We start from the raw sequence: 23742 nt of genomic DNA, 5'->3' as shown, positions 1-23742 counted from the left end.
TGAGAAATCGCGAGGAGCTATAGGCCAGTCTTACTAGAAAGTATAGTCTGGAAAACACAAAAAATCAATCAGAAAACGCACGAATAACTAATTCCTAAGGAGAAACTATATAAGTAGGAGAAAAAACGTTTCAGTGAAAGGAAGTCATACATTACAAACTTTTTGATTCCTATAACAGGGTGAGCTCCATTATAAAAAAAAAAAAGTCTTAGCTTAAGATAGGTTTTTGGTTAGGTCACAATATTGGAAATAATTTTAAAAATCCCAGTGACGGTGGGGAGAAAATCATTCCTCCCATGCGCGCGCAAGTCAGCTTCCACGTTCTGCTGGGTTGGTTTACGTTCTTATTATTTACCCTTTTGGTTTATTTATCCATAATCATCATTGATAATATTCAGGACAGTATGAATAACTGTATAATAACTATCATAAACCTAACGAAATATTTATGGGTTCTCTTTCTAGTAATGCTCTGCAGCCGGGATCAGTTCTGGGCTCTGTAATTTCTAATCAAGTCTGAGGATGATGCGGGGGTCATGAGAGACGCAAACACTGTATCAGTTTTACAAGGGGACCTGGACAGACTCCCGAGTGATCTGATAAATGGATGGAAAGATTAAATCCGAGTTAGTGAAAAACAGTGAAAAGGAGATTCAGCAAAAGAAGGCCTCGGTGCGCTACTACCAAGGATAAAAATATGGGAATCTCTGTGTGAGAGAGACCTAACCTCTGCATCCCAGGAGAATTGAGAAGACGTAAGTTGCCTGTTAGCCAATACTACAACTGTATTCAAGTATATTGCAAGCTGTTCGCTACTTATGCCCCTCAGGTTTGGTCACCGCGCTAAAGGACAAAGTGTTTACAGACAAATACATCTGGAGGAAAAAAACAAAAAACTAGGTCTCAGTAAAAGGCTGAGGGCTACAAAGCTGTCTTAGATAGATGATAGAAGAGAGACGGGGACATCGTAATAGCATTCAAGTTTCTAAATCAGATGGACAACGAAGGCTGAACAATTCTTCAAGAGATGCAACGTCTGAGTGATAAAAAAAAAAAAAAAAAGCTGGGCAAGAAGATGGTGTAAAAGGCTTCAAGAAATACTATTATTTGTAAAGAAGGTGGATGGTGGGACTGACTATGTAGGCAAACGGTGAACGCTGACAGCATAGAAAGGTTTAAAAGTCTATTTGCTGTTATACAAACTTTAAAAGATGGAACCCTAAAGGTGCAGATTTCTCATTCTCTTGACGGAACAGGTAAACACACACACACAAACACATAAAAAAGGTCAAACCAAAGTCGGCAGAATATACAAGGTCTGCAACCACATACACAGTATCAAAATTAACTTCAGAATATGTAGCGAGATACTGAAGAGACGAAAAGTGAAATAAAACAAAATCAATGTAAATCCAAAAGTTAGCAATTCATGCATACCAATATATGAACCCCTTAATCAGGCATGCTTGTACAAATATGTATACAAGGATGAGTATGCTGGCACTAACGTGGAAGTGTGCCAAGAGCTTTAGTGTGATGTCCATGAGACACAAACCTGTTCATGGCGTTTGAGGTAGGAGAGGCGAGGGAAAGCACGGTCACAGAAGGAACACTGGTAGGGCGTGGTCTGGGTCACGCCCACCGTGGCTGCTGCCTCCACATCCGTCTCAGAGGCCGAGGTGGGCGTGGCAGAAGATGCAGGGGAGAGAGAACCCCGGCCATCAGAGCCCACATCCCATGAAGACGCACCCACGCTCACTTCTGAAATGCAAACACACCCATTAATGGCTATTTCATGATCTTTATTACCATCATAATCATTATAATCATACTAAAAGCTAGCCTAATGAAGATCCTTCTTGCTTTCTTGGCTAGGCCTATCTGTGCCTTCTGCTCCAGAGTCAAAGTATTCATTGACGTATAAATAATACATCTACCGGAACATGCAATAATGCTGCGTCGTTAATTGTGTCCATTATATTATAAATAAATTGCAGTTATTATGCTTATCATTATTATCATATGACTGCAAGATCCCTTTTCCAAAGGCTCCTGCAACGTCGAGGTTGTGTTACACTACCGATTCTTGAAGCAAGTTCTTTGACAAGCATGGACTCAACTGACTATGATGCAGCTTTGCTAAAGTGACTCCACTCGTAGTGCAACCACAAGCAGGCGGGGTCCAGTAACACCACCTCAGGAGTGTATCGCACTAGCTTAATGACACACTAAGCTTAATGACACACTACCAAAATGATTATACTCCCCTTATGACCAAAAAAGCTATCACATACCTCACATATATGCTGATATATATCAATTCACAGTGGAGGAAAAGAGAAATGCAAAATTCAGTGTAATTTTCAGTGTTCCACAAGAGCAACCCAGTTTGGGTTTAGGATGGCACCAACGCTGTACACCACAACGAAGGCCTCGCAGGGTCTAGCTAGGGAACTTCCAGGCCAAAGAAGCACGTTTCCTTCTAACACGTCAGCTGGGTAGGATGTTGCCCACCCACAAAACAATTCCACCCACCTACTAAAATATATATATATATATATATATATATATATATATATATATATATATATATATATATATATATATATATATATATATCTTTTTTTTTTTTTGCTTTGTCGCTGTCTCCCGCGTTTGCGAGGTAGCGCAAGGAAACAGACGAAAGAAATGGCCCAACCCACCCCCATACACATGTATATACATACGTCCACACATGCAAATATACATACCTACACAGCTTTCCATGGTTTACCCCAGACGCTTCACATGCCCTGATTCAATCCACTGACAGTACGTCAACCCCGGTATACCAAATCGATCCAATTCACTCTATTCCTTGCCCTCCTTTCACCCTCCTGCATGTTCAGGCCCCGATCACACAAAATCTTTTTCACTCCATCTTTTCACCTCCCACTTCTCCTCGTTCCCTCCACCTCCGACACATATATCCTCTTGGTCAATCTTTCCTCACTCATTCTCTCCATGTGCCCAAACCATTTCAAAACACCCTCTTCTGCTCTCTCAACCACGCTCTTTTTATTTCCACACATCTCTCTTACCCTTACGTTACTTACTCGATCAAACCACCTCACACCACACATTGTCCTCAAACATCTCATTTCCAGCACATCCATCCTCCTGCGCACAACTCTATCCATAGCCCACGCCTCGCAACCATACAACATTGTTGGAACCACTATTCCTTCAAACATACCCATTTTTGCTTTCCGAGATAATGTTCTTTACTTCCACAAATTCTTCAAGGCTCCCAGGATTTTCGCCCCCTCCCCCACCCTATGATCCACTTCCGTTTCCATGGTTCCATCCGCTGCCAGATCCACTCCCAGATATCTAAAACACTTTACTTCCTCCAGTTTTTCTCCATTCAAACTTACCTCCCAATTGACTTGCTCCTCAACCCTACTGTACCTAATAACCTTGCTCTTATTCACATTTACTCTTAACTTTCCTCTTTCACACACTTTACCAAACTCAGTCACCAGCTTCTGCAGTTTCTTACATGAATCAGCCACCAGCGCTGTATCATCAGCGAACAACAACTGACTCACTTCCCAAGCTCTCTCATCCCCAACAGACTTCATACTTGCCCCTCTTTCCAAAACTCTTGCATTCACCTCCCTAACAACCCCATCCATAAACAAATTAAACAACCATGGAGACATCACACACCCCTGCCGCAAACCTACATTCACTGAGAACCAATCACTTTCCTCTCTTCCTACACGTACACATGCCTTACATCCTCGATAAAAAAAATTTCACTGCTTTTAACAACTTGCCTCCCACACCATATATTCTTAATACCTTCCACAGAGCATCTCTATCTATCTATCTATCTATCTATATATATATATATATATATATATATATATATATATATATATATATATATATATATATTATTTTTATCTTTTTATCTTTTTTTTTTCTTTGCTTTGTCGCTGTCTCCCGCGTTTGCGAGGTAGCGCAAGGAAACAGACGAAAGAAATGTCCCAACCCACCCCCATACACATGTATATACATACACGTCCACACACGCAAATATACATACCTACACAGCTTTCCATGGTTTACCCCAGACGCTTCACATGCCCTGATTCAATCCACTGACAGCACGTCAACCCCGGTATACCACATCGATCCAATTCACTCTATTCCTTGCCCTCCTTTCACACTCCTGCATGTTTAGGCCCCGATCACACAAAATCTTTTTCACTCCATCTTTCCACCTCCAATTTGGTCTCCCACTTCTCCTCGTTCCCTCCACCTCCGACACATATATCCTCTTGGTCAATCTTTCCTCACTCATTCTCTCCATGTGCCCAAACCATTTCAAAACACCCTCTTCTGCTCTCTCAACCACGCTCTTTTTATTTCCACACATCTCTCTTACCCTTACGTTACTTACTCAATCAAACCACCTCACACCACACATTGTCCTCAAACATCTCATTTCCAGCACATCCATCATCCTGCGCACAACTCTATCCATAGCCCACGCCTCGCAACCATACAACATTGTTGGAACCACTATTCCTTCAAACATACCCATTTTTGCTTTCCGAGATAATGTTCTTTACTTCCACAAATTCTTCAAGGCTCCCAGGATTTTCGCCGCCTCCCCCACCCTATGATCCACTTCCGCTTCCATGGTTCCATCCGCTGCCAGATCCACTCCCAGATATCTAAAACACTTCACTTCCTCCAGTTTTTCTCCATTCAAACTTACCTACCAATTGACTTGACCCTCAACCCTACTGTACCTAATAACCTTGCTCTTATTCACATTTACTCTTAACTTTCTTCTTTCACACACTTTACCAAACTCAGTCACCAGCTTCTGCAGTTTCTCACATGAATCAGCCGCCAGCGCTGTATCATCAGCGAACAACAACTGACTCACTTCCCAAGCTCTCTCATCCACAACAGACTTCATACTTGCCCCTCTTTCCAAAACTCTTGCATTCACCTCCCTAACAACCCCATCCATAAACAAATTAAACAACCATGGAGACATCACACACCCCTGCCGCAAACCTACATTCACTGAGAACCAATCACTTTCCTCTCTTCCTACACGTACACATGCCTTACAACCTCGATAAAAACTTTTCACTGCTTCTAACAACTTGCCTCCCACACCATATATTCTTAATACCTTCCACAGAGCATCTCTATCAACTCTATCATATGCCTTCTCCAGATCCATAAATGCTACATACAAATCCATTTGCTTTTCTAAGTATTTCTCGCATACATTCTTCAAAGCAAACACCTGATCCACACATCCTCTACCACTTCTGAAACCACACTGCTCTTCCCCAATCTGATGCTCTGTACATGCCTTCACCCTCTCAATCAATATATATATATATATATATATATATATATATATATATATATATATATATATATATATATATATATATATATATGCATGTGTATTGTACAAATTTTTGTTTTATCAGTAACATCATCCTCTGCTGTTGTGTTAAACAATCAATGTTTTACCACAATAAAACTCGTTACCTGACTAGGAGCTTCATGTAGATGTCTTTAGTAAGAGATGTTTATGGAAACAGATAACAAGAGATACGTATATAAATGATACATAGATAGAGGCACAGATACTGACAATTTTCATGATCCCCGAGGAACAAACTGGTGAATGAACACATGTATGCTAACATGTATATCTGATTTGTGTCGTAATGTCCAGGGAGAATGTGGGGTGAACACTGCCCAGGGAATATGTGGGGCAGAGACTGCCTAAGGAGAGTGTGTGCCGGAGGCTGCCCAGGGAGAGGGTGAGGGTAGAGGGTCCCCAGGGAAAGTGTGGGATGGAAGCAGCCCAGGGAGAGTGCAGGGCGGAAGCTGCTTAGAAAGAGTGGGAGTGGAAGTCGCCTAGGGAGAATATGGGGATGAAGCTGCCGTGGGAAAATGTGGAGTGAAGGGTGCCTAGGAGAAGTGTGGGATGCTGGGTGCCTAGGGAGAGTGTTGGTCGGAGGGTGCCCAGGAGTAACGAGTGGAGGGTGCGCAGGGAGATTATAGAATGGAGACTCCCCCATGGAGAGCGTGATGTGGATGCTGCCAAGGTTGAGTGTGGGGTGGAGGTTGCCGAGGGAGACTGAGGGATGGAGGCTGCTATCGGAGTGTGTGAGGCGGGAACAGCCTGGGGTGAGTTTGGGGTGGAGGTAGCCCTTAGAGAATATGGGATGGAAACTACCTGGAGAGTGTGGGAAGAAAGAAATCTAGGAAAAACATAGTTGTGAAGGCAGCCCTGGGAGAATATGCGGTGGAGGCAGCTCAGGGAGTGTGTGATGTGGGGGCTGTTCATGGAAAGTGTCAAGTGGAAGCTGCCCAGGGAGTGTCGGACTGTCCAGGGAGAGAGTGGGATGGAGGCTGTCCAGGGAGTGTTCGGTGGAGGAGGCTGCCAAGGAAGAGTGTATGGTGGAGGAACATATTTCACGGGGAGTGTGGGATGGAGGCAGCCCAGGGAAAGTATGGAGTGGAGATAGTCTAAGAAGAGTGTGGAGTGTAGGTAGCCCAGGGAGTGTGTGGAAGGGAGGCAGCCCAGGGAGAGTGTGGAATGGAGGCGGAAAAGGGAGAGTGTGGAATGGAGGTAGCCCAAGGAAAGTGGGGTGGAGGTAGCCCAGGGAGAGTGTGGGGTGGAGATAGCCCAGGAAGAGTGTGGGGTGGAGGTAGCCCGGAAAGTGTGTGAAATGGAGGTAGCCCAGGGAGAGTGTGGGTGGAGGTAGCCCAGGGAGAGTGTGGGTGGAGGTAGCCCAGGGAAAGTGTGGGTGGAGGTAGCCCAGGGAGAGTGTGGAGTGAAGGTAGCCTAGAAGTGTGTGGAAGGGAGGTAGCCTAGAAAGTGTGTGGAGGGGAGGCAGCCCAGGGAGAGTGTGGGGTGGAGGTAACCCACGGAAAGTGTGGAGTGGAAGTAGCCCTTGGAGGGAAAGACAAGGTAATGGGGAACCTGGCGGTTCATTACGTGGATATTTGCAAGTTTAATCTAAATTGTGGCAGATACAGCAGACGGCATCTCTCACCCATCTCTCACTCGGCTCAGCTGTCAGCAGGATAAAAAGAAAGCTGGGAAGGAACACCACGTATCGTGGTGAAAGTATTCTGCCATAGATATTTCACAGGAAAGTGTGAATTGGAAAAAGTCCTTGGCAACTCTCAAAACGGCTGCGCTGAGGTTGGACACTGAAGAAAAACAACGGGAAATATTCTGTCTTAAGGTGAATTACTTACTCATACCTTATCACAAAGGTTTGTTCATCTACCTTTGATCTAGAGACAGACCGTCTCTGGATTTATTCCATCTGTTGGTAAGTTTATTCTGATGTTCTACCACTTTACAGCGGAATAACTCTTGTCCACGTAACTATCACACCTCTTTCCTCCATTGGTCATTCCGTTATTTCCGATGATTTTTGACTAGTGCGAAGAAATTTTTATGTTATGCTGTCAAAATCAATTAGTACTTTGAAAACTTATGCTGTCTACGGATATCTTTTTTGGAGAGAGAGAGAGAGAGAGAGAGAGAGAGAGAGAGAGAGAGAGAGAGAGAGAGAGAGAGAGAGAGAGAGAGAGAGAGAGAATACTATCCAGTCTTTTGAGTCTTTCTTCTTAAGGCTTATTTCTGAATGAAGTTATTAGTTTGGTTGTTGTGACTTCGTTCAAGTTGGATCACATCTGGTAACCAGAAATGGCCAGTGTACTTTCCACGCACTAGGGCGTTAAGGTGTGCGAGTTGTCTTTTATAGCTGATGTTTCTAGCTATGAAGCTTACCTTTATTTTGGCTTCATTGTATCCATCTAGGCTGTGCTTTCCGGATCTTAAGTCATCACTGATAATCATTCGGTCTCTTTATTCCTCATAGGCTATGTTTTCCGGATATTAGGTCATTACTGATAACCACTCCGTCATTACTGATAATCACTAAGGTCCTTTTTATTCCCTATGGACTATGTTTTCCGAATTTATGTATTTACCGATAATCACTCCAAGGTCTTTTTATTCCTCATAGGCTATGTTTTACGGATATTAGGTCATTACTATAATAACTCCAATGTCTTGTTCCTCCGTAACTTCCTACAATGGTTTACCAGGCATTTAGTCATCGTGATTATATTCTATGCATCAGAGTGCATTACTTGGAATTTGTTTACGTTGAACTCCATTTGCCATTTCCATGACCATACCACCAGTGTATCTAAATCCCTTTGAATCTTCAGGTAGTTTTCCTTTGACTGAGTTATATTTCCCGATTTCATGGCATCGGAAGACTTGGAAATTTACTCGACTTGTAAGTTGTGCCTTCAGGTGGATGATAGGGATGGAAAGTAAGTGTTCCTGAGACTAAGCCTGGTGGAAACCCACATGAAGCCAGTCGGATCATTCCCTTATCTGATACCATACGTTGCTTCCTGTCTGTGAGCCAGTCTGCTCTCCCCGGCCCAACCACAGACTCTGCTTCCTTTGCCGTGAGATCTAAGTCTTACCTAGCAATCTTACATATGGTACCTTTTCGAAAACCTCGCGAAAGTCTAAGGAATGTTCTTAGGTCCTGTTTATTTTATACCTGTGGGGTTACTTGACGCTGTACGGGGTAAAATGTTTCCAAGGAAAAATCTTAAAAGTAGATAGCTTCTGCTGGCTTTTTAGTGGCCTTCAAGGCCGACTGTTGAGAAAGTGACATATTTTGGTCCCTTCCGAATTAAGTGCCATGAAGCTGTGATAAGTCTGAGCCTTAAAAGGTGGCCTTTCTTGGCCTTTATGGCCAAACTCTGGTGCTCTTGGATCCTATCTCTAATCCCGGGATACCTTCATTAATCAATATGGTTAGGGTGGCCTTTGGTAACACTCAGTAGCCACAAAACGGCCTTCTAGGCAAACGTGCGGTGCCTAAAACCTGAAGTTCCTACACCCAAAATCTGGGGCTTTTAAGTGCTACGGTTCAGTCTTGAACAAGATACGCACATACATGTAAATCCTTTTCACCTACCATACAGGTCCTAGTTCGCTCTGTGTTCATCATTATATCTAAAATGTTCCTCCCTCTCGCTGGGTCTCATCATATAATTGAAAAAGAATTCTTCACTGAAATTAATCAATTTGTTACCCTCGTTTTCACCTGTCAAAAGATCCAAGTTTATGCTGGAGTTGTGTAAATCTACAACTGTTGCCAAAGACTAGGGAATGGAGACAGCCCATGGAGGGTTGGGGGTGGAGGCAATGCGTGGTGAGCAGGGGGTGCCGGTAACCCATGGACGACAGGGGGTTGAAGGTAACCCATGGAGGGCAGGGAGTGAAGGTAACCCATGGACGACAGGGGGTTGAAGGTAACCCATGGAGGGCAGGGAGTGAAGGTAACCCATGGAGACGGGTAAAGAAAACCCATGAAAGGTAAGGGGTGAAGGTAACCTAAGGAGGCAAGAGATGGAGACAACCTATGGAAGCTGGGCAACTCAGGGACAAAGGTGGGGATAAAGGCAGCATATACAGAATGGGGATGAAGGTTACCCATGTGGTGGTGTGAGGGTAGGCAGGGTGTGGATGGAGGCAAAGTGAAGCAAAGTGAGGGTGAAGGCAACCCATGGAATATTGTGGGGTTAGAGGCTGCACATGGTGGGTGTCGGTGGAGGCTGTCCACAGAGGGGAAGGGTGAAGGCGGCACATGGAGGATGGGGGTAAAGCAGTAGGGGTGGGGGAGGAGGATGGGTTGCAGTAGCCCTTGGAAGATGGGGTACAGGCAAGTGGTGACTAACGTACTGAGAGACGAACTACATACAAACCACTGTGAAAATTTATTTCATTTCAATTAGTCGTGTAATCTAATTATCAGAAAATATAGAAAACGGGAATGTTGGGAAATGCCTTATATATGGAAATTCTCGTCAAGGGAGCGTAAGACGGGAAATATCATGCCTCTCTTTTAGAGACCAGATGTGGAAATTGCATCAAACGACAGACCAGCCTCCTTGACGAGTGTGACCGGAAAAGAGTACTTGAGCAAACACACGACAACTTGCAAAAGAGTCCCTACCTTCCTGGGACACAGAACGCGTTCATGAAACGGTCACGGGAAACAAATTCTCTTGAACCTCTATGACAGTGAACTCGATTTCTGATTTAAAAAAAAAAAAGACATGGGCAGATGATATGTTTCTGGTGTGTCAGATGTTATTACAGCACCACACAAGACTTTGGTGAAGAAGTTGTATCTTCAAGTCAATAAGGGGCAGCTCCTTCACTAGAGAGAAGATTGTCTTAGTGTAAGCTCAAGACACTGGTCAGATGAGCTTTCTCGAAATGGGCTAATGGTCACCAGTGGCAGTGGTCCTGGGACCAGTGACCGGTCAGATGGATTGGACCCTTAACTGAATATGTCTGCTGATGATGAGATGACTGTGAGAGAAGTCAAGAATAGGGACTGCACGACATTACAAGAGGATACAGGCAAACTCCAGACTTGGTCTTTTGTATGGATGAAACTGAACCAGAGGAAATGAAAAGTACTGAGGATGAGACACAATGGAAGTTCTTGGTATGATTAGTATCTAGCAGGAAATAAGCTGCAGGACCGGGTGAGAAGGAGAGAGACTTGGGAGTCGACACTGAACGTAATTTGTCGTCGCCAGAGCTGCACGTATTCAAGGGCATTGCTCAGGACACGTTCTGTCTGCAAGCAAATAGCAGAATCACATTTAAGCACAGGGATAAGAAAATGTTCGACACAATTTTTCACGATGTATGTTACACCAAAACTCGATCATGTCGCACTTAAGGAGGCACAATGATGTACGCGACAGGGCCCAGGAGGAGGCAACAAAGATGGTCCCTGCAATGAAATTTCCGAGATACAGTGAGAAACTGGAGCTACTTACTCTATTCACCATGGAAGAGAGAGAAGCGAGGAGAGACCAAATCACAACCATCTTAAGTTAAAATCAGTCAGCCTGATGACGTCAGCAGTGGTTAGATTAGTACTTCATAAGATGTAATGACAGAGCAATTAAAGGCCAAATCAAGAAACCAAAAAAAAAAAAAAGAAAATTGTTCAACAGAATAATGAAGTCCATCTTTAACATCATGCCGGCGGGTAACTGGAATATGGCCGGAAAAACTTAAGTAGAGGAACTGTGAATGCTGGTCGTAAGTTCGAGTGAGACCTCACGAGTGTAGAACTCGCCCTCGTACTGTAGGAATAGGTCATTTCATGGGGTCAGCCCTTATAAGGCTATGGGCCAAGGATAAGGGCAGTTGGTAGAGCCCTAGACATGAAACCAGTACACTGTGTACCTTCAGTAATGCAGTACATTTGTACTACGACAGTAAATTGGTGAGACTTCAGACCATACCAATGCATACGTGTACATTTATGCTTTGACGACAGTAATTCTTGAATATGCCAAAGAGCAAAAGGCATTATCATCCTGAAAGACACCAGTACTATAAAATCTGAACTTACAATACAGCGAGAAAACATAGTATAATCGATAAGAAAAAAATATGGCTAACCAACTTCCACAGTCATCTATCTAGCTGCTGTCGTTAACTACGATCCCAATTCCATATACCGAACCAGGAACATGTATCATGAAGCCTCTCACTTCACTCACACGTCCCCTACCCACGTCCAGTGCGTTACAGGAGATCTTGAACGCCCATTCTGCCGAAGGCTCCCGTCAACGACACGGTCCACAGCAAGTTAATTGATCAAGTAACACCAAAGGCCTCAGTCACACACACACACACACACACACACACACACAGTGTCACCCCTCATACCCACAGTCCAGATCGAGCCACGTCCCATTGTTTCTCACCGCACATGAAGTTAATTAGTCAAGTAACACCACCGTCCTCAAACACACAGTGCTACCTTCATACCCAAAGCGGGTCCACTACACCATCTTACACTCTCCGTGTCAGTATGTCAGCAGCCACCCAGGGAAGTACTATCCTCCTAACTCAGGATTAGTGAAGTGTTGGCCGGTTCCTGTCTGTCCACTCTGGAAAATATCAACTTTAAAGCTGTCTGTCTCATCAAATACATGCGTCTTACATCGTCTCTTCCCTTATTCCCTCAGTGTTCTCATTGTTACAGATCAAATAAAATCAACTGCAAAATTAAGCTCCACTTGTATGATCTCAGACGATCTACCTGTTTACTTCAGCCTTCATTAGCAATATTCCATTCACTTCACTTTCACCATACAGCAGACCAAATCTCTCACATATTCTTCGTTCCGTTGAATTTTCATTGCAAACCACGGCGCCATCACCAGATACAAGACATACCTGTGCCCAGGGAACACTGTCAACCTACATGAGTGACGGAACTCGCCGTCATCTCCCACCAATAATTTGTAAATGAACGAGTCAAGTACCAGAAGGTAGAGCTGAGCACAGCGGTCAGGGAGGAATATTGTGTAGAGGGGATGTAAGAGGGTACAGGGGAACCGTAATGCTGGGTGGCACAGGGAGAAGAGCCATCCACGGGAAGGGCAGAGAAGGGTACACTAGGGACACAGTACGGTACAGAAAGGATACAGGAAGGGTAGAGTAGGGTACACCAGGGGCACAGAAGGTCTATGGGGGACAGGTGGCCCTGGGAGAGGGGGAGGATAAGGCTAACGGGTAGGATGAGGCACAGACTGTGGGGTAGGGTACAGAGTGTGGGGCAGGGTACAGAGTGTAGGATAAGGTACAGAGGGCAAACTAGAGTATCGAAAAAAGTCTAGGATCAAGAGGGGAAAATAAGGTTACCTTGGAGTTACTTCAGAGTAGTCTTAGGAGGTCAAATCCCACAACCCGGGCTAGGCCCAGGCTGCTGTGTTAAGCAAGCAAGGTAGGCCCCAGGTGACAGGGTGGTTCATCATAACATCTCGGTCTCCTCTCATAAAGCTGGGCATAACGTTTGCAATCTTCCATCCTTTCCTCCACCAACATTTTGAGTATCAAGTGGCTTGTCCAGCTGAGGTGGCAGGGGCAGGTATTCCTCCCGGTCTGTCTTGATTTCGATCATGATCATGATGGTCAGTTGCCGGGTTTTTCTTATGACGTCATAAGCTGATCCACAAGATACAGCACTTGTTGCAAGGGTAAAGCCAGTCGTGTGGTTAGTACTCCTGGTGCCTCTGCATTGCCTCACGTGGTCTCCTGGCCTACATGTGGCAAAACTTAGTTCACAGTACAGGCCCCGTTTCTGGAACCAAACCTCTGCCTCCTGCTCCTCTGGACCAGACTTCTGGTTCCTTATATATATATATATATATATATATATATATATATATATATATATATATATATATATATACTCTACATCTTGACAAAAGTCTTGTTTAATATCACATTAAGTCCTTTCATTCTATTCCTACATCTTTCGACGAAATATTCACTGTCTACGTCATCAATCTAATTCAAAGGCTGTGTTCAAGTCATCTCAGACTCTTCTCTCTTCAATGGTGGGCAAAGTTAAAGTATCTAATTTTTCCCTGTAAATCAGCTCTCTTAATTTCGGTAACATCACTGTTTCTTCCCCTCCTCTGGACCGTCTCTATTAGCTTTCTCTGCTTCATTAGATGCTGTGGTGACTAAATTTGAAAAGCATACTCTAGTTTTTGCCTTAAGTCGGACGTAAACAGCTTGATAAATATTTCCTTATCCATGAACTGGAATGCAATTTCAATATCAGCAAGCAAACAACTGGTCATCTTAACTTTTCTCTTATTAAGGAGCTCTGGGAACAAGTTAGGGACGATATGGACTTCTAAGTCTTTCTTACACACGAGTCTCTTTAGCTTATTTACTGACACATACTATTCATGATATGGACTTCTTTCATTGTGACCTGTCCTGTGTACACTTTTTCTGGTTGAAATTTACCACACGTTACCGAGCAACTTCAGAGGCTGTCTATATCCCCTTGATACAATCCTCCTCGTTTTCCACTTCTTTTGTGACTCTTGCATCATCTGCAAACTTATTCAGGTAGGAGTCTATATCTTCTGGCAAGGCTTTGACGTAGATCACGAAGAATAATGGTCCCAGATTAGATCCTACGGAACTCCAATAGTGACCTTGACCCATTTCGAGAAGTCTTCTTTGATATGTGTCGTTTGCTCACTTCCACAAACAACCTTTTACCCATCGTCAGAGTCTCCCTCCTTATTCCTGTATTCCTGCTTGGTGATCCAGCTTCTTAATCAGCCTCTCATGTGGTAATGTCAAATGCCTCCTAGCAGTCCACCAACCTAGTTGCTCTTTTGTCTAAGGTCAAAAATCTACGAGGTTCGTCACACAGGACCTTCTTTCCTCGAAGCCGTGAAGTCTCTCACTTTCCCCTCAGCAGGAAGTCATCCATTCACTTTCTGACCAACTTTTCCAGTACCGTACAGACCACACTCGTCAGGGAGACAGTTTGCTTTTCTCTCCTTCTTCTCTTCGTCTATCAAGTGTGATGAGTATCCCACTGAATTCCACCTCGTGTCTTACCCTGCTTGAGAACCTCATGGCTATTCGTCCTGTACGGGAGGGGGGGGGGGGGGGGGTTGAACTCATAAGGTCCCATCTCTTGTGCAATCTCTACAAAAACTTAAAAGTATGTATGATGTCTACAATAACCATGTCCTCAGTCATTGTGTGTGTGTGTGTGTGTGTGTGTGTGTGTGTGTGTGTGTGTGTGTGTGTGTGTGTGTGTGTGTACTACTATTTGTGATTGTTGTTTGTGTTATGGTGGACACTTTTTTTTTTTAATTCGTGTTGCTCCGTCTCATAACCGTGTACATATATATATCATCTCTTCACTGCTATGCATCTCTGCTCGACCACACAGCCGAACCTAAGCCAGAAAAATGAACGCCTGGTTTGGGAGAAGACCGACTGGATACGAACCCAGGAAAATAGTGCAAGTGTGTGTGTGTGTGTGTGTGTGTGCAAACAAAATATGCACATAACTTAGCGTATGTAATAAAAAAAGAATATAATTTCAATACATCGATATTGCTGTCTATGATCCTTTGAATTCCTGTACAGTTTTAACTAGACCGAGTTCCTGTGTATATCCGTATGATGCAACGTTGCCCCAGGACCCGACCCCTTCAAGGCTGCGCTCTAATCACAAGCAGGGAAACGAGGGACTCCTCTGGAGTGAGAAGTACGTACTGCATTCCCTTTCGTTCACTGACGATGATACAGCCTCAATGAAGGTGACTTCACTCGCAGTGCAACCACAGGCAGGAGGAGTCCGGTAGCACCTGCATATTTGTATGTATATACCAGCGTAGTTAACAGAAAAGTGGGATACCCTGAATGTGTCGCCAGATGGGGGCAGGAGACTCTAGTCCCAGCGAACCTTATCATACCACAACATAATGGATCGGCCGAAAACGCTCTAATGCTTCCTCTACAATGATATACTAGTAATACCACTGCTACTAAAGAATCATTATCACAGGTTATGAGAGAGACGTGCACACACGAGCTTTCTTGATGTTGTGGTTAGCTTCGTTGACCAGGACTCACGTACGGGCCCTCCAGGTCTCAAAATCCTGGCCGCGAGAACCGGTCTACAGCCAACCCAGATGTTCATCTTCCTCTCGGGACTGTTGAATAAATGGGTACCTAGCTCATGCTGGTGTGTGTATGAGAACATTGAAAAGAAAAGGTACATACATACAAGGTTAAGAGAAGGGAAAGAAGAGTGTAAAACCCTCTCCTTGTAACAAACATATAGTAATTACACATAAAGAAGTGTTACTGCATCCTTCGTCTTCAAAGGGGATCAGTTTTCGAGAGGTTTTTTTTTCTCTCTTCTTTTCAGGAAGGTGCTGAGCGGAATTCGAATTGATAACTACAGTTTACTCCATCTCTTTCTTAAACAGCAGAATGTTTGATGGCCAAGTGTAAGGAAAACAACGCACATCTGCGGCTATTGCCGAGCAACGCCGTTCTCAAGCTCTTCAATGAACGGTCAAACTATCAGTGAATTTTATGTAAAATGGAACGATTCAACGAGGGCCTCTCAAGTCAATTATATCACTATATACCAACAAATTAAAGTTCACATTCTTATTTTCATATCCAGACAGCCCCTGAAAGCTTTGGTTATAATAAAGCACTTGCCAAGTAATGGACAGCATACATCGAAACCGCAACTCCCATTTATGAGCAACGAACCTTAGCCGTCGAAACCGCCATTCACAGTTATGAGCAACAAGTCCAGTTCGCCAACGTCAGTGACTGCTGGCGGGAAACAAACTAGCACAATAATACTCGCTATGAACAATATGTAGATTTTGATGACAATGAAATATTTCTCTAAAGGAACTTTATGAAAGAAAAGCAAGTAGAAATAAAGACAAATGTTCATTTTTTCAAGAAACGAGAGATGTTCCTGTCAGCTAACTTACTTCCATTTTAATTGGTAAAATCACTGAGCTTCCACTAGTCAAAATTCAGAAATTCACACTTTCAAACATCTATTTACTTAAAACTTTCACAAAAAATAAAGTATTTTCCAACAAACCTGTTCATCCGATATACTGCTGAGCTTTGTTGGTTAGATATCCAGTCATTCGGCGTTGGTTGTACCATACGTGTTCCAATTGCCAGGTATAATGTTTTCACGACATTTTAGCAGTTTCACTTGCTTGCGACAATCTCGGCTTCGGCATATCTCGCACCCGTCACCAAGTTCCTCGACACCAAACAAGGAGGAAACTCTAACTGATCGCCGTAGCCCTCACCGCCCACATAACTAGCCTCGCTTCCATCCTCCACTCCCATACTCCCCGCCGCTCCACCACGCCTCATACAGCCACACAGGGCAGGGGAGGGAAGACACCCTGGGGAGTCGTGGGGAGGAGGGTGCGGGCTCCCCAGGGAGGCGGCTGGCAGGGACCGCCTCGCAGAATTACACTACACTCAACAACTCCACACTGCTGCAGGCCTCAGCCACGCTAACACAGCCACAAAACTGACCTGACAAGCAAGCTCAGAACTTGAGTTAAAGATGCATATTTACCGTAAAAGAACTGTTTACTGCGCAATCTGTCTCCTGCTAACCTCCAAATTTAACGACAATAATGGCATCGGTTTCTTTCCCTACACCGCGAAGCTCTGGAATTCTTTACTTCCTGTCTTTCCTCACAAGTATGGCTCGACCTGTACCTTTTTAAAAGGTATGTTTTCCACTTCCTTCCTTCCTTCTTATTTCTCCTTTTTAATACTCTACATTTAGACCTAGCCTCGATGTGGACTTTTGTCCATAAATGAAGATGCAATAATAATAATAATAATAATAATAATGATAATACAATAAAATATTCAATAATAATAATAATAATAATAATAATAATAATAATAATAATAATTATCATTATTATTATTATTATTATAATAGATAGATAATGTAATGATAATGACATTTAAAATCCGAGATAAAAAAATGACGTCCAAAACTTCGGTATACCTAAACGACCGAAGATCAGCAGTGAAACGATACTGAATTCTACCAGCTTTACAACCGTCTCGCGATGTACACCAGTATGAATGGACAGCGCAACAACAGCAATTCTAATCAAGAAAATGTCGCAGAATCGAGACTCTTTTAAAATGCGTCCCTCCAAATATAGATTACTAAAGCAGCTTTGTTCAAAGTAGTTTTCTGTATACTGGTGGTTAGGGGAAGCAGAAGGGCTGGACAGAGGAAGAGGTACAGATGAGAAAGATAATTATGGACTGTGCGGATGTTTCGTGTGGGTCTTCCTGAAGCGTGTGGATAGTTTCCTGGGTGAGTGTTTCTGGTGCCTCATTTACATATCTTAGGCAAACTGGTGTGTGTGTGTGTGTGTGTGTGTGTGTGTGTGTGTGTGTGTGTGTGTGTGTGTGTGTGTGTATGTGTGTGTGTGTTCAGTTTGCAGGTTGAATAAGGAAATTCAGTCATTGTGTAAACATCGCTGGATGGATGGAGCCTTTTCCAATGGTTTTAGGCTCCTTGAGAACCAAAGATGTTCCATATTCGTCATTGTGCTGAGGTGTTAGGTATGTTGTAGTTCGCGACTCCGTCGTCTTCTAGTTTCTGCCAAACTTCTGTGTTGCTTCCCTTGAGCACGTAACACTTGGTTTTATATCTTTAATCGCTGATGTCTTGGACGGCAGCAGCACATATGCAGCTGGACAAGTGAATCTGATGCACGAATAAATATCTTTCGGAAACATTATCTTAAACACACAATATCCCAGGGAATCAAAAACAGAATCCCAGTAATGTGGTGGAAGGTCAAACAATCTCGCAGAGCTTTGCAAACAATCTTAAGAAAAAACATTTGTAAAGCATCGGATTCTATCCTGTGGATTCAAAAGCCTCGGTTAGGCATTTACACCATAATAAAAGACACCCGAATTTCGGCTTTACCCTTGACCACTTTAAGAACTGGCTCAGGTGTCTCGTGTGTACCGACCAACGTCCGCATCATCGGGTTCGAAGCTTTTCACGGGATTTGAAACCATACTTGAAATGAGGAGAAAACCATCACAGCTTTTGGAGTACACACACACACACACACACACACACACACACACACACACATATTTTAAACATCCGCCATTTCCCGCATTTGCAAGGTAGCGTTGAGAACAGGAATGAGCCTTAGAGGGAATATCCTCCCTTGGCCCCGCTCTCTGTTCCTCTTTTTTGGAAAAGTACAAAACGGGAGGGAAGGATTTCCAGTCCCTGCTACCTCCCCTTTTAGTCGCCTTCTACGACACGCAGGGAATACGTGGGAAGTGTTCTTTCTCCCCTATCCCCTGGGATATATATATATATATATATATATATATATATATATATATATATATATATATATATATATATATATATTAAACAACCATGGAGACATCACACACCCCTGCCGCAAACCTACATTCACTGAGAACCAATCACTTTCCTCTCTTCCTACACGTACACATGCCTTACATCCTCGATAAAAACTTTTCACTGCTTCTAACAACTTGCCTCCCACACCATATATTCTTAATACCTTCCACAGAGCATCTCTATCAACTCTATCATATGCCTTCTCCAGATCCATAAATGCTACATACAAATCCATTTGCTTTTCTAAGTATTTCTCACATACATTCTTCAAAGCAAACACCTGATCCACACATCCTCTACCACTTCTGAAACCACACTGCTCTTCCCCAATCTGATGCTCTGTACATGCCTTCACCCTCTCAATCAATACCCTCCCATACAATTTGCCAGGAATACTCAACAAACTTATACCTCTGTAATTTGAGCACTCACTCTTATCCCCTTTGCCTTTGTACAATGGCACTATGCACGCATTCCGCCAATCCTCAGGCACCTCACCATGAGTCATACATACATTAAATAACCTTACCAACCAGTCAACAATACAGTCACCCCCTTTTTTAATAAATTCCACTGCAATACCATCCAAACCTGCTGCCTTGCCGGCTTTCATCTTCCGCAAAGCTTTTACTACCTCTTCTCTGTTTACCAAATCATTTTCCCTAACCCTCGCACTTTGCACACCACCTCGACCAAAACACCCTATATCTGCCACTCTATCATCAAACACATTCAACAAACCTTCAAAATACTCACTCCATCTCCTTCTCACATCACCACTACTTGTTATCACATCCCCATTTGCGCCCTTCACTGAAGTTCCCATTTGCTCCCTTGTCTTACGCACTTTATTTACCTCCTTCCAGAACATCTTTTTATTCTCCCTAAAATTTAATGATACTCTCTCACCCCAACTCTCATTTGCCCTTTTTTTCACCTCTTGCACCTTTCTCTTGACCTCCTGTCTCTTTCTTTTATACGTCTCCCACTCAATTTCATTTTTTCCCTGCAAAAATCGTCCAAATGCCTCTCTCTTCTCTTTCACTAATACTCTTACTTCTTCATCCCACCACTCACTACCCTGGGGTTGTTAGGGAGGTGAATGCAAGAGTTTTGGAAAGAGGGGCAAGGATGAAGTCTGTTGGGGATGAGAGAGCTTGGGAAGTGAGTCAGTTGTTGTTCGCTGATGATACAGCGCTGGTGGCTGATTCATGTGAGAAACTGCAGAAGCTGGTGACTGAGTTTGGTAAAGTGTGTGAAAGAAGAAAGTTAAGAGTAAATGTGAATAAGAGCAAGGTTATTAGGTACAGTAGGGTTGAGGGTCAAGTCAATTGGGAGGTGAGTTTGAATGGAGAAAAACTGGAGGAAGTGAAGTGTTTTAGATATCTGGGAGTGGATCTGGCAGCGGATGGAAACATGGAAGCGGAAGTGGATCATAGGGTGGGGGAGGGGGCGAAAATTCTGGGAGCCTTGAAGAATGTGTGGAAGTCGAGAACATTATCTCGGAAAGCAAAAATGGGTATGTTTGAAGGAATAGTGGTTCCAACAATGTTGTATGGTTGCGAGGCGTGGACTATGGATAGAGTTGTACGCAGGAGGATGGATGTGCTGGAAATGAGATGTTTGAGGACAATGTGTGGTGTGAGGTGGTTTGATCAAGTAAGTAACGTAAGGGTAAGAGAGATGTGTGGAAATAAAAAGAGCGTGGTTGAGAGAGCAGAAGAGGGTGTTTTGAAATGGTTTGGTCACATGGAGAGAATGAGTGAGGAAAGATTGACCAAGAGGATATATGTGTCGAAGGTGGAGGGAACGAGGAGAAGAGGGAGACCAAATTGGAGGTGGAAAGATGGAGTGAAAAAGATTTTGTGTGATCGGGGCCTGAACATTCAGGAGGGTGAAAGGAGGGCAAGGAATAGAGTGAATTGGAGCGATGTGGTATACCGGGGTTGACGTGCTGTCAGTGGATTGAATCAAGGCATGTGAAGCGTCTGGGGTAAACCATGGAAAAATGTGTAGGTATGTATATTTGCGTGTGTGGACGTATGTATATACATGTGTATGGGGGTGAGTTGGGCCATTTCTTTCGTCTGTTTCCTTGCGCTACCTCGCAAACGCGGGAGACAGCGTCAAAGCAAAAAAAAAAAAAAAAAAATTATATATATATATATATATATATATATATATATATATATATATATATATATATATATATATATATATATACCTTATGAGTGCTGAAGTGATTCCCGTACCATCTAACACCGTCTGTTTCAGTAGGGTGTAGACAGCAGTCGTCCAGGGCAGTCCTACCCTCCAGACTTTAGGGTGTTGGTGATGCCTGGGGTCCTCTTACACCCTCACTGTCAGGATTGCTCTTCTTAATTTTTCTTATCATAACTGCATTGAACTTTATGCATTTCCCTTATATATCTACCATATACTTTCTTTTTATTAATATCTTGTCTCTCTCTCTCTCTCTCTCTCTCTCTCTCTCTCTCTCTCTCTCTCTCTCTCTCTCTCTCTCTCTCTCTCTCCATCATCATCACGTGTTAACTAAAGAAAACATCGCTCTAATCTGTAAACAATTACTTCCATTAAATTGTGCCCAACACGAACATAAGTATTATGTAATCACTATCAAGCGTGATCAAAACCCATTAGTTTCCGAAAAATACTGCGAAAAAATATTGTTCTAACGTTGATGGTCTGATGTGTTCACGTGACTGACCGGTCAATGTGTAAGGCGTCCGTCCGTTGTGTCGGCTACTTGTACCGTGCGGGGAGGGAGTCTTACACTCATAGCGCCCCTTCTCTCGAACATTCTATACTGTCATGCAACTTTTCGAATATTCTATATTGTGTCCACCTTCCATCTCTTATTAAGTTTATTTCCTTCCTCCATTAATCTTGTACTATAAAAGTACCTCTTTACATCGATCCTATTACTCTTATTATCATGTTCTGGTCTCCGGTTGTCTTAGCCTTACTCTTACAGAGAACTCTTCACTGTTAAAATGACCAAACTGGTTTTGAAGCATAAAAGTTTGCAATTACGTCAACCGTTACTCCTCTCTCTTCCATGATGGGCAAATTCGGCGTCTCTGGCCTCTCTCTGTAACTCTGTTCTCTCAATTCTGGTACCATCTCTGTTGTCCTCCTGTGAATCTCCTATATTAGCTCCTTTTGCTTGTTGAGGTGCGTTAACCGAACCTGAGGAGAATATTCTGGTTTTAGCCTTATGAAGTATTTGAACAGCTTGGTGAATATTTCCTTATCCACACACTTGAATGTTACCGTATAATTCTTGGATGGATTACCTTTTTCTCCAGTCCTGATTTCCCCAGGCCCAATCCTCAATACATACCCGAGTTAAATTCCACTAACCATGTATCAGGCCAATTCTGAACCTTATTTAGATCGTCTCTAAGGCTGACGCAGTGCTTCTAGCACTTTATCTCTATGACAATTATCCACAAATATATTTAGGTGGAAATGCAATCCCTCAGGCAAGTCATTCACATGGATCAAGAAGAGCAATGGTCCCTAAACATAAACCTGCCGCACATCACTGGTAACCTCAACCCATTTTGAGAAGGTACATGTGACATGCATCCACCAAATCAGTCTATTGTAGTAGTCTCACCCTAATTCCAAGCCCGATAATCCAGCTTCTTTACCAACCTGTGTAGTGTAGTTTCAAATACTTTCTAGCTGCCGACACTCGGCCCTGCTTTCTCTCTCGTCTTAGTCGTAGAGAGATCCAAGTTCGTTACACGATCTCCTTTCCTAAAAGATTTGTCTCTCATTTAGGTACTTTCTCCTATGCAGGAGTCGTCCATTTGCTTTCTGATCATCTTTTCCAATCCTTTACAGACCATAAATGTAAAAAAAGATCGTCCTTTATTTCAGGGCCTCCTCTCTGTCTCTTTTCGTACAGGTAGGCATGCATTTGTCCTCTCCATTCCCTTGTCATTTTACTGTTCTGGAGCAACATTTGTAACATTCCAATTCGTTTGTCAGGTGTCTGCACACATCTTCAGCACATGTGGAGAACAGTTAAAAGGATCATGGGCGTTATATGGGTCACAACTCTTTTGTGTTCTGTTCATGTCCTTTTCAGATATTGCAATGCTTTCCAAGACCTTCTCCATCTACCTATCTCACTGGTGTTGGGACTACAGTGTCTTGCACTGTAAAAACTTAATCTTAAACTTGCCATTCAGTTCCTCATATATCCTTACGTCATCCTCTACAATTCATCGCTTTGAATGCTTTTGCCTGATTAACTGCTCTCTCACTGACAATTGATTCCTGATGAACAATATAGATAGATTGTCTGTTGCCTTGTCCACAATACTCTTTCCACAGTTTCTCTGTTCCTCCTTTATCATCCTGCTATACGCGTTTCTTGCTTCCTTTTATATACCTTTTAAATGCTGGATGGATGGCTGGGGTTCCGCTTGTATCTTTTCCACATCACACCACTAAGCTCCTTAGCTTTCCGGCATTTTTTATTGAACCTCACTTTTTGTTAACCTTTGAAGGTTAAAGGAAACGATGCTCCTACTGCTTCATTTTAAATTTCACAGAATCATTTACTACAATGCCCTGGTTCCAGGCTACTGATTTCCATTTCCCAATGTGTTGCCACAGAAATTGTCGAGTTCTGTTAAGCTTCCATGATCATATCTCACTGAATCCGATTTCATATCTCCTCTTTTTATATCCTCATTTCCCACATATTCAGACGCAAGCATCACGTGATCACTATACCCAACTGTGTCATACATAACTATCTAGCCTTGCA

At 43.2% G+C, this 23742-nt stretch overlaps 1 protein-coding gene across 1 annotated transcript in view; it reads right to left on the bottom strand.

Moving 5' to 3' along the window:
• The window catches only part of L (zinc finger protein Lobe), a 198468-nt gene that overhangs the window by 122821 nt on the left and 51905 nt on the right, over positions 1 to 23742 (bottom strand). The window contains 1 exon segment of the mRNA XM_071673825.1: positions 1556 to 1761. Within this exon segment, the coding sequence (XP_071529926.1) occupies positions 1556 to 1761 (206 nt within the window).

Source organism: Panulirus ornatus, chromosome 19 (assembly GCF_036320965.1).
Source record: "Panulirus ornatus isolate Po-2019 chromosome 19, ASM3632096v1, whole genome shotgun sequence".
NCBI lineage: Eukaryota > Metazoa > Arthropoda > Malacostraca > Decapoda > Palinuridae > Panulirus > Panulirus ornatus.
This window is presented reverse-complemented; position numbering and strand designations above follow the sequence as displayed.